Below are 12,152 nucleotides of genomic sequence, written 5' to 3'. Positions count from 1 at the left end.
ATTATTGCCGATAATTATTTTATCGCATGTTAATGCAGTTTCTTTATTATTATGAAAATCCGTTGCTCAATAGCTGGATTTCTATCACCCTGCTTTTATGCACATTTGAAAGTATTGCATCAAAAAAGTAATGTGACTTTGTGTTATTATAAGTTAAGATTTACAAGAAATGTTTTAACTGCTACTATGTAAAAGGAACACTGCTGTACAAAAGCACCTTATTTGTTTAAAGCGTTTGCAAACCGAATGTCATTGCACTTTCATTCATATAGCAGTACTTTTAAATAAAAAAGTGCACAATACACTACTTTTGAATGCATTATTAGTTTTGTGCCTGATACAATTAATTGCAGACAATAATGCGATTAATCGCGATTAAAAAATGTAATCGTTGCCTAGCACTAATTAAAATATAATTTATTTCTGTGATGCTCCGCTGTATTTTCAGCATCATTGCTCCAGTCTTCAGTGTCACATGATCTTCAGAAATCAGAATAATATACTGTTTCGCTGCTTAATAAGAAACATTTTTTTTATCAATGTTATAAAAACAGTTATGCTGCTTCATTGTTTTATTTTAATGGAAATCGATTTGCTTTTTTTTCAGGATTCTTTGATGAACAAAAATATTTTTGATGTCTTTACTGTTACTTTTAATCAATGCATGCTTGCTGAATATGTACATGAAATTGTGCACATACTATTTTATGAATTATTTATAATATTAACAGTGGCAAACAATGCATATCTTTAACAGTGAAAGGTTAATTTTGCCTTAAAATTTAATTTAGATTTATTAACATTTATATCAACAACCAATATTTGTTCTGTGGAAGTACGAGTCTCTTCCATTTTACAATTTGCAATCTACAGTGACAAACAAATGTAAACGTTTGGTTTCAAGATGCATGTAAAGATTCTGTATAATCAATGACATGCGAGTGTTATGAAGGAGTGTATGATGTTATTTTTTATGCTTGATCTTCAGAAGCTTTGTCTCTTTCTCTGCTTTCGTTCTGTCAGCCCTTCAAATCTCCTCCTCCGCTGCTGCCCTCCATGTCATCGAATCTGAAAGCCTGGCATTTTAGGGACCAAACCACAACCTCTGCTGAAATCTCCCAAAATACCACCACTGATTCCCAGCATGCAGCCAAACCCTGGTATGATGCAGATGTCCCATCACCAGCAGATGTCCTGGAGCGGTCCGTTTGACGGTTGGGCGGGAGGACGGAAGAGACACGCTGAGGTCATGGGAGGACGTAGAGGTGGACGCTGGTGAGACACACATTCAGTGAATACTGTGCTCAGTACACTGCATGCTTTAAATAAAACTATCCAGTATGCAATGATTAAATGCTTTTAAACAGCCTACATTGACCACACTACATTGCAATCTAATTGGGCTCCAAATCTCAGGTTGAAAACAAATAGGTACTAAATTGAAAGTTTTAGTTTCTTCAACGAACCCACGAGTTGCATCCAGTTACATCATTAACAAAGAAACGACGATCTTGCATTCTTAGTTTAATTTTGCATTGAATTTTTAGCAGTCTGATTAAATCAAAGTCAAAGTTGTCAAAATTGAGGTTGACGATGCATCTGTACAGAACAGAAGCAGAACAGAAAACGAAACAGAAAGAGCTTTATCGCCAAGTGTATTTGCATATACGAGGAATTTGTTTTGGTGACAGAAGCTTCCAGTGCACGGAGACAACAACAACACAGATAATAAATGGAAGATAGACTGGCTGGGACTTTTCTTGTGCATTATCATCCCTTATACTAGAAATGTAAGCTTAAGTTGAGTGCATTGCATTGTTGGATGCTTTATGCTCATCAAGGATGCATTAATTTGATTAAAAAAATGTAAATATAATTACAAATTAAAAATGCAGTTTTCTATTTAAATATATTGCTAAATGCAATGTATTCCTCTGATGCACAGCTGTATTTTCAGCATCATTCCTCCAGTCTTCAGTGTCACATGATCTTCAGAAATCATTCTAACATACTGCTTTACTGCTCAAGAAACATCACTATTATTAAAAATAGTTCATATTTTTGTGGAAACTGTGATGCATTTTATTTTTCAGGATTCATGATTTATGATGCATTTATTTGAAATAGAAATCTTTTGCAACATTATAAATGCCTCTACCATCACTTATTATTATAATATAGTATTGATTTGTTTCAAAATGTTTCGCTCGCGTCGTTCTGTTGTTTTTGTGTGACCGTGCTTGAAGACTGTCCTGATTTTAACACGTTGTTGCTCTTTGTGGCGTGACTCAGGGAGGACGGCGGCGGAGGGCCGTGGGGAGGAGACGCCATGCACCAAAAACGAAAAAGATGGAGGCCTGCCTCAGAGGAGGAAGCGCCCAAAAAGAGCAGCTCCGTATCCACACACAGCGCTCCTTTATTCTCCAGTTTCTCCAGGGACACGTGAGTCGTTCAGAAACAACATGAGATGCTCTAATGAAACATAAGCTTATTGTCATTTCCTCTTGGTTTTTTCAGCCAGGCCTGTGATTATCTGGAGCTTCAGCGGCGGTACCCAAACCTCCACCTGTCCTCCAACCTCTTCCACCTCCAGCTGTCCTGGACCCAGAGTTTCCCGCTCGAGCAGCCTCTTCCTCTGAGAGGACCGTGTCACTTTCACGTGGGATCAAACCAGCCGGAGAGAGAAGCAGATGTTTGCGAGTCCACAGATGATGCTTTCTCTGTTAGGGTACACGCGCCGCTCTCTTGACCGATCATGTGACCACGCAAGGCGCAGATTCTCAGGAATGGTTGTGTTCTCTCCGCAGGTTCTGCTGTTTTCTGTGCCGGGTCTTGAGGACTTGTACTCACAGTGTTGTAACCTCTCAAAGGAGGCCGTACATCCCACTGCACTTCTCAAAGTAAGAACATCTCTGAAATCACACGCTCTTCAAAATAAAAGTTCGGAATAGTGATGCAATAGATATTTGAAAACCTTTGAGCATCGACGTGAAAAGTTACACAGGTATAAATTTTGAATTCTTTGGTCCACAGACTTAAGGTTGGTCTCTTTTTAAAGCAGACACTCGGCAGATTATTGTAAAACTGAAAAAAGTTATAAAGATTATATAACAAATATGTTATGGAATTTTAAGTTTATGAAAATATAAAATATAATAATTTAAATGTATATTTTGTATAAAATATATATTGTACAAAACATGTTTTACTATAAAAGTGCAAGAAAATCAAAACCAAAATGAATAAGTTATGTTCCAAATTTGGGGTTGATATCTCAAAAAATGAGCTTTCAGTGACGTTTTTTTGTTTGGGCGCAGTACCAAGCTTTTCCACTAGATGACCATCAAACACCTTTTAAGGGTGCCTTCATTTCCAAAAATGGTTAGAGTGACCAGAAACATGTTTTTCCATGCTTCTCTCAATATTTATGAAGTAGACATCACAGTCAGAAGTATTAAGGGTTAGTATGGTAGTATCTGAATTCAATTCAACCTCAAAAAACACATAAAAGGCATGCTACCATTGCGTTTTAGTAATGCATCAAAAAAGGATAATCTATTGTTTTTTCTACATAATTAAAAACACTTTTAGACCTTTTTTTCCTAAAAAAATACAATGGATGTTACCTTTTGAAAACTCCATGAAAATTAATAAAGATTTTTACAGATTCTTCATGATTTCGTCTGTGCATCACTATTTCAAAGTAAAGGTCAGAACGCACTCTCTGACTCTGATGGGTACTCTTCTTGCATATTAATAAATTACAGTTTCTCTGTAAATATCTCTAAAATCAGTCACCAAATATCAAAACAACAGTCTTTAAGCTTTCCAATGATATATGGTTTGTCAAGATTATTTAGGTTCAGACTAAGATGTTACTGTTTAAAACATGTAATAGCAAGTGTGCCCATTTAACATTTTAAAGAACCTTTTAAAAAACGAAATAAACGCTTTCTACTGTAAATTATCTTTTTTGCGATCAAAAGTTTCCATGGATGTCTCTTGTCTTACTGTAAATGTTGAACGTAATTCTAAAGACACATAATATTCATAATCGGCAAGTCGACTGCTTTTCGGCTGATGTTTTCTTTTCGGCTGTTCGGGGGAAATAATATTAAAGGGCACCTATTATCTCCTTTTTTCACAATATGCAACACAAGTCCCCAGAATGTGACTGTGATGTTGCAGCTCAAAATGCCATTTTGAGTAGAAGCCTGTTTCGTGCATGTATGTTTAAATGAGTGTCCTGGCTCTTTCTCTGTGTTGTAGTTTGTGATGGTGGACAGTGGAGGTGAACTGCGGCTTCCGGGGGGTCACTGGTCACCTAAAGCGGACGGAGCGCATCCAGCGAAGGACAGTTCGACGCTGGTCAACACTGCGGTCCGCTGCATAAAGGATCAAACCGCTCTGGACCTGTCAGCCTGCACACAGTGGTCTCTAGATTTGGTTTTTCATTTCAGTTTAATGCAGTTGAGATTTATTGGTCTGCCAAAGCGGGTTGAATTGGTTTTGTTTATGTACAGAAGGTCTATAAGTAACAACAATAAGAAGAAAAACATTGATGTAAAGCATAAATTATTTATTTGTAAATTCCCTAAATAAACGATTTATAGTTTAAATGCATTTTAATACACTACTATTCATAATTTTGGGATCCATAAGGTTTTTTGTTGTTGAAATCCTGAAAAACGAAATGTATCGCCGTTTCCACAAAAATATTAACCATTTCCAACATTGATGATAATCAGAAATGCTTTTGAGAAGCAAATCATCATATTAGCATGATTTCTGAAAAATCTTGTGACACTGAAAACTGGAGTATTGATGCTAAAAATACAACTTTGATCACAGAAATAAATTATATTTTAACAGATATTCACATAGAAAACAGTTATTTTAAAATTTTAATAATATTTCACAATATTTTTTCTGTATTTTTGAACAAACAAATGTATCATTGGTGAGCAACAGAGACTTCTTTAATTAACTTGCCGACCTCAAACATAATCCCAAATTTTAGTCTTATGTTTTAATTAAGTAAACATAAGAAATACCTCCCTTTTTGTCTTTTATATATTCATTAATAATTTGCATGCATGTCTTTCTGTCTCTAAAGGCACAAGATGGCAGAGCTGAGATATCTTTTCGGAGATAAAATAGAGACCGTTGTGGTGCTGTTGCCAGATGTGTGGAATCTAGTACCAGCAGAAGAAGACTGGGCAAAATTACGACAAAAAACGCTGGTACAGACTTAGCAATGACCTCAGAGTCATCCGAAATATGCTTAGAATCATATCAAGAGATGTCTTCTAACTTGTCTGTATCTTTCCTGTCATCCAGGATGGTGATTTGTCACTTCCAGAAGCTCCCTCCGTGGTTTTTCACCCCTCCGCTGGACTCAATCTTTCTGTCGTGTCTCTGTCTTCACTGCTGGAGCCCCAGACGCCTCAGACACGGGACAGCTGTGAGGTAAAACGGTTAACAATGCATTGTCAGAGGGAGTCATTGGGGCTGTAGTCATTTGGAGATAAGGCTAGGTAAATCTAGTTGTCATCTGCTGTGATAGGCAATTTGGTTCTTTCTCATTATTTGACTCAGTGGGAGCATATACAGGTAAACAAGAGCGGTGCAAGCATAGAGCCTTGTGGGACCCCGCATGTCATGGACGTCTACTAAGACTCATGCTCTCCTAGACTCACATAATAACCTCTCCCTTCTAAGTATGACCTGAACCATTTGAGTACCATCCCAGAAAGCCAGACCCAGTCTTCCCGTCTCTGTAGATGTATGTTACGATAGACCGTGTCAGACACAGCACTGATATTTTGCCAGAATCCGAATTTAAGCGAATATAATTTTTTTTATCTTAATGAATGCTGTGTCTGTGCTGTGATGTGCTCGGAAACCAGATTGAAATTGTCCAGGTGTCCATTTGAGTTTAAGTAGTTGTTGAGCTGATTAAAAACTACCTTTTCAGTAAACTTGCCTATAAAAGGGAGATTTGATATTGGTCTATACTTGCTCCATTTGCTGTCTGAGAGCACTTCACTGGGAGTCTGATTTAAAAGAGTACGAGTGTTGTTTAAGTTTTATTCATTTCATTCTGTTTATAAGTTTTGAGAAGAAACTCTATCTAGCTGTGGATAGTTCCACATTGAAAGCATGAAGGCTGTCTTTACAGATGCTATAGTGAATTTCAAGTTTCGTCTTCCTCCACATCTGCTCAGTTTTTCAGCGTTTTCTTGTCATTTTGACAATGAGCTACTGCTGATTTTCTCCCAAGGTGATTTTTTTTGTCTGCTAGTCTTCTTACTGACTTTCACAGGAGCTATATCATCAATAACATTCTTAACTTTTGAGTTACAGGAATCAAGGAGAAGATCAACAGAGTCTGCAAAAATGCTTGGTGTTTAAGATATAGCCTCCATGAAAAACAGAGACTGGTCTAGATTCAGTGTTAGCAGAGATCAATATTTCAAAGAAAGTAAAGAAGTGATCAGATAGTGCTACATCCATAATAACAATGGATGAAATGTTTAGACTTCTAATGATGTGTGTGGGTCCATTCACATGCTGAATCGGGTCAAAAGTGTTTAAAACAGTTATAATTCCTATTGTAGTTTTGATTTCTGCATTATCTGTGTGAATATCAAAAATCCCCTGCAATAGCAAAACAGTCAAACTTCACTGATAACAGTTCTGTGAACTCTTCAATATGTGATGTAGTTAGCATTGTTAAGGTGCACTGTTGTCTTCGCTGACGTCTCTCTTGCTGGTATCAGGTGAGTTTGATGGCGGAGATGTTCAGCGAGATGCTCCAGAGGGATTTTGGGCTTCAGCTGTATCAGTGTCTGTGCCGTCTGCCTCAGGACCCCAGTGTCCCGCTGACTGGCGTCAAAGAGGACAGCAGCGCACCCATGGTACACTAGACTGCACACCTGTGGTATTTTAGGATCACTGAGATACTGTTATAGTTTTAATAATAGTTTAAATTAGTTTTTATTTGAATGTTTTCTTTTCTTTTAAATTTTAAAGTTGTATTAATTAGTTTTTTTTGTTAAATATTAATATATTTCTATAGTTTTTTTTTTTATTTCATTTGTAGTTGTTTTAGTACATCACGTAAATGTTGTCTTGAAACTAGCTGAAATAAAATAATTTCAAGGTTTTTATTTTATTTCATTTAAAATTGTAATTTTTTTATTATAATAACTATAATAATCCTGCTGCACACACAATTCTATTTTATATATATATATATACACACACAAACACACACACACACACAAAGTACACACACATTAGTATGTAAACAAAAACTTTTATTTTGGATGTGATTAATCACGATTAATTATTTGGCAGCCCTAATTCTATTATAGTTTTACTAATATTTTGAAATAGTTTTTGCTTTTATATTTCCTGTTTTTAATTTAATTTAAAGTTTTAGTAATTTTGCTGTGTGCGTGTTCTTACATGTTAATATATAGTTTTTACAAATTATTTTTTCAGTTTTAGTTATTTTACCACATCAAGTCAAATTAAATAAAAATTAGAAATATTGCCTGGTGCAACTAGCTGAAATAAAGAAGCATTCAATTTTAAATTTTGGTTTAATTAAATAAGTTTTTGAAATAACACTGATGGACATCTGGATGTGCAAAGGGAAAGAATACTCCTAAACAATATGTAATAAGCTTTTACATTTTTTTTTACATTGTGGAATTTTAAATGAAGTTCACTTTCAGTGTCAGACAAGGATCCTTTCACAAAAACAATTCTAAACAAAATTAAATGGTCTGCTGTTCCTTTAAGGATTTAACCTCTGAATGTAAATCACCTCTGTTATGATTGGCTGATTACTAAATAGATATTTTTAACACTGTTTTCTCTGTAAAGGAGGATGAGCCCAAAAAATCTGACAAACAGACGGGAAAAAAGAAAGGATTGATCGATGCGAAGAAGAGGAAACCCAAAGAGAAGGATGAGGAGAGAGAGACGGAGTACAAGGCACACGTGGACAAAACTGAAAAACAATCTGAGCATCTAAAAGAGAGTAAAAGTCAAAGTTTAGGAGGAGACGGGCAGAGCAGCAGCGCCTCAGACACTCAGCCGTCAAAAGATAGCGTAAGAAATCAGATTTCTGCTTGTGTCTGAGCCACACGTCTTGTGTCTTCTCCTCTAAACGTGTCTGTTTGTGTGCTTGAAGGAACGTCCTCTGGGCTGGACGGCTCAACTTCCTCGTAAAGTGCTTCTGTCCTGGGTGTTCTTTGACCGTCAGCTGACAGGAAGTCTTCGAGAGCAAGACCTGATCAACATCCTGCTGTCTCTCGGCCTGTTTCTCAGTCCTGCTCAGGTTTTGTTTCTTAGAATTCTGCAGAATAAATAAAATTGTTATTGTAATTAATATTGTTATTAATACTTAATAAATCCTTTTTTATTTGACAGAAAATAGTTTTATTGAAATGGTAGTATATTTCTGTAACAATTTGTTTATTTTTAATTCTCGTTTACTAGAATTTAAATAAAAAAATAAAATGTTATATTTTAAAATGATAAAAAACATTATATTTCTTGCTGTATCTTATTAGTATAATTAAATGTTTGTTTTTATTTTACAGTACAGCAGTAGTATTGGAAAAGTAGTATATTTCTTTATTGATTTAATTGATAACACTTTACAATAAGGTTCATTAGTTAAATACTTCTACAGCATTTATTAATTTTAGTTCATGTTAATTACAACATTTACTAATGCATTATTAAAATCAAAAGTTGTGCTTTTTAACATTAATGCACTGTCAATTTACATGAACCATGAAAAATTAGTATTATTATTGTCATTGCTATAATAGTGCATTTAGTGAAAAATGTGATTAATTTTTATAAATATAAAAGAAATAAAATATTTTGAATAATAATAATAATAAATACATAATTTTATAATAATAATATCATTATTATTGTTTTGTTTTTTGTGTACCCATACTGAATTAGAAAAAAAAATGGTTTTCTTTCTTTTTATCAGTTAATCAATAAAATATCTCAATCTAGTTAAAATTGTATAGTGAAATATTTGTAATTTAGGCATGTTAGAGTATTGTATTCAGTGTTCAAACCTATAAACCAAACCAAACAGCTCAGAGACGAACCAGGAACAATGATTCAAAATGAAAATTAGTAGAAATTTGTAAAAGATACGAAGACCGTGCACTTGCATATCACAGTCGAATAAAAAAATACGGTAAAAATATAAAACACACAGCAAAAAAAAATAATTGTACCTATTTTCTTCTGAAATCAATTTATAAACTTAAAAAAAGCAAAATTACCTGAAATATTAAATCTTTTAAGTCCTAACCCTATTGACTCATTTTTTATTTATTTTAAGCATAAACCCACTTCATTTTGGTATATCTCAAGTAATTTTGCTTCTCAAGTTAATGTATCTTGATTTAAGAATGTTTAGAAATTCATACTGAAAAACTGAAGAACATAATTATTTGATGTGTATTGACGTGCATTCTTCAATTATATGTAAAAACAGTGTATTTTAAGTCTGTCTGATGTCCTATCTCTCCTCAGGCGCAGGATCTGGTCAGAAAGGCTGCGGTCGGTGGGCTTTGCCTCTACAGAAATCTGTGCAGTCGCTGGTCAGACGCTGATCAGACAGACAGCAGCGCCAGTGCTGAGGGTGAGTCATGCAATCTGATAAAGTGTGTAAACACGTTTGTCCATAGCATTATGAAAATACCAGTGTGTTCCTCTCAGGAAATAAAGCCATGTTGCCCGGCCAGTCATGCAAAGAGGGAGCATCTGCCCATCGCACCGCTAACACAGATCTGGTGAACTACAGAGGGAACGTCATTAACTTACCAAACCTACTGCAGACGCTGGAGAGCAGCAAAGCGGCCCAACGGGAACTAGAGAAGTGTGTCAGCGCACTACAAGCCAGACTCGGTGAGACCGTAATGCTTTAGACGCATAGTTAAGCCAAATTTGCTGAAAATGTCCTCACCTGTCAGATGAAGGTGAGTTTGTTTCATAATCAGATTTTGGAGAAATGTAGCATTGCATCAGTGTCTCACCAAAGGATGCTCTGCAGTGAATGGGTGCCGTCAGAATGAGAGTCCAAACAGATGATAAAAACATCACAAGATTCACTGCAGAGCATCCTTTGTTGAGACACTGATGCAATGCTAGATTTCTACAAATCTGAAGAAGAAACAACTCTGCATCTTCAGTACATTTTCAGCAAATGTTCATTTTTGGGGGGTGAATTGTTCCTTTAAACCTCTCGTGTCGTAATGCTGTATTCCTGCCATTACATTCCAGTATCATGTGATGCACAAGATTTTATCCATGCATTTGAATGTGTGTCCGGTGTGTGTACATGTGATGCAGAGGCAGCAGAAGCGAGGAAGGCGTCTAATGAATCAGAGCAGGGCCATCAGAACGAGCTGAAGAGGAAACTGGAGAAATCCGAGACACTTAACAAAACATACGAGAAGACTCTGAGAGAAAACAGCACTCAGATGATCTCTGTCATTGAGAAGATGCAGAAGATGGTCGAACAGGTGATTTATATGAATTTTAGAAATGGCATTTTAATGGATTTGTGTTTTAATGCATTATTTTTTGTCATATCTTTATTAATATAGTATGTGTTTACTGTTTAGACATCAGCCCTCACAAATGCAGGGAAGGATGAGAAGGCGTAGAGACACAGACGCTCCTCAGATGGCGTTTGGACCGAGGAGAGTAAAAGAAACCTGCAAAAGAAAACATTTTTGTTAGCTTTTAAAAATGTTCTTTTTTTTGGCTGGCTGAATAAATGTTTTCATGCACATAGATATGAAAAGAACTGCATTTGTGGACATTTGTAAATGTTTTTATTGATAAATAGGTTTTGCTGGCTTATTTTAGAATGCATAAGCATTCATATGAAACTATGTCATGTGCTTAATATGCTAAGGAAATGTTGTGCTTTATTTATTTAGTTTTATTGAATTTGATTTGGTTATTCAATTCTGGCAGCTAGAAAAAGTGATCCTTCCACACAACTGACAATTTCATAAACAGAGATGCAGATCTGCAAACCTGTTCATAGCCCGGTATAATGAAACTCTAATTCTTTTTTAATGTGAATTTGAAACAGAGTGTTTTAATTAAAAGACAGGTGTCTGGTCAGGTTTCAAAGGTTGGAAGTAAGCATGAAACCGGTTTTGTTTTTCTCTTTTTGACGAATTGGATTTGATTGAATTTCTGTTTTGCTCTTGTGTACTAAAGCATTTCCTTACTGTTAGCAACCGTCCACCGCCATAAATACTCTTACGTGTTGGTACGAGGATAGTCTAGTGTTTAGTCTAGACTAAAGTATAGTGAACGTTCAGTTATTTTGGAAATACTGGCTGAATTCTCCCTTTCAATTGCAAACAGTAAGATAACGACTTCTCAAAAATGTTTTTGTCTTTTTCTCAGGGACCATTAATATTTTCTAATAGCCTGTTTCTGAACCGTTGCATGTTTAACCGTCTTCCAAAAGAATTAAGTGACTGAGTAAAGTAGAAAACATTTCTCATGCAATATAGTTTTTCTTTTCTTTTGGTCAGTTTTTTTTTTTTTGAATCCACAAAACTACATTTTGTTCAGAGGTTTGGCCAGTGAATCTCCAATCATGTATGAAAATGTATTTGGCATTCGTTTTCTGAGGAGCAGTCCCAACAGAAATAAAACAGCTCAAAAAATATTCATAGTTCACTTTTTTTGTACATTAAAATGTGTAATTGTGTGTTTTGACGAATTTTCTCTTCATAAACAACAAATTGCAGATGTGTGTACGAATGTAAGTAAGATATTAATTTCAGAGTAAATTGCTTCAGTGATTTTAATGGGAGTTACATGACATATGACACCCATATCTGTAAAGAGGGTAATTTTGCATAGTTGATAGATTAAACTATTATGCTACTGCTACCCATCGCCCATTATAGATCAACTAACAATCTATAAAAGGTGCAAACTGCATTTACTTGTACATATTTGAGAATCAAGATTTTTTATGATATAGTTAACACGTCTGGGAATATTTTGAGTAAAAAGTGAAGAAGAAAAAAATAAAACATAAGGCTATTCCTGTTATACAGTGCTATTGT

The 12,152-nt window shown here is 35.3% G+C and overlaps 1 protein-coding gene across 1 annotated transcript; it reads left to right on the top strand.

Annotated features, from left to right (window-relative positions):
• The first annotated feature begins 1,059 nt into the window (after positions 1-1,059).
• Positions 1,060-11,130, top strand: LOC113054736 (cell division cycle and apoptosis regulator protein 1-like). The gene is made up of 14 exons (XM_026220503.1): positions 1,060-1,275; positions 2,293-2,442; positions 2,518-2,728; positions 2,808-2,900; positions 4,270-4,433; positions 5,117-5,243; positions 5,341-5,469; positions 6,783-6,920; positions 7,897-8,124; positions 8,207-8,353; positions 9,583-9,691; positions 9,769-9,957; positions 10,402-10,574; positions 10,677-11,130. The coding sequence occupies exons 1-14, from the start codon at positions 1,145-1,147 to the stop codon at positions 10,716-10,718; spliced, it is 2,031 nt and encodes a 676-aa protein (XP_026076288.1). The 5' UTR covers positions 1,060-1,144; the 3' UTR covers positions 10,719-11,130.
• The last annotated feature ends 1,022 nt before the right edge of the window (positions 11,131-12,152 follow it).

The sequence above is a fragment of the Carassius auratus genome, chromosome 35 (assembly GCF_003368295.1).
Source record: "Carassius auratus strain Wakin chromosome 35, ASM336829v1, whole genome shotgun sequence".
In the NCBI taxonomy this organism is placed as follows: Eukaryota; Metazoa; Chordata; class Actinopteri; order Cypriniformes; family Cyprinidae; genus Carassius; species Carassius auratus.
Note: the sequence above shows the minus strand (reverse complement) of the source record. Positions and strands in the feature narration are given on the sequence as shown.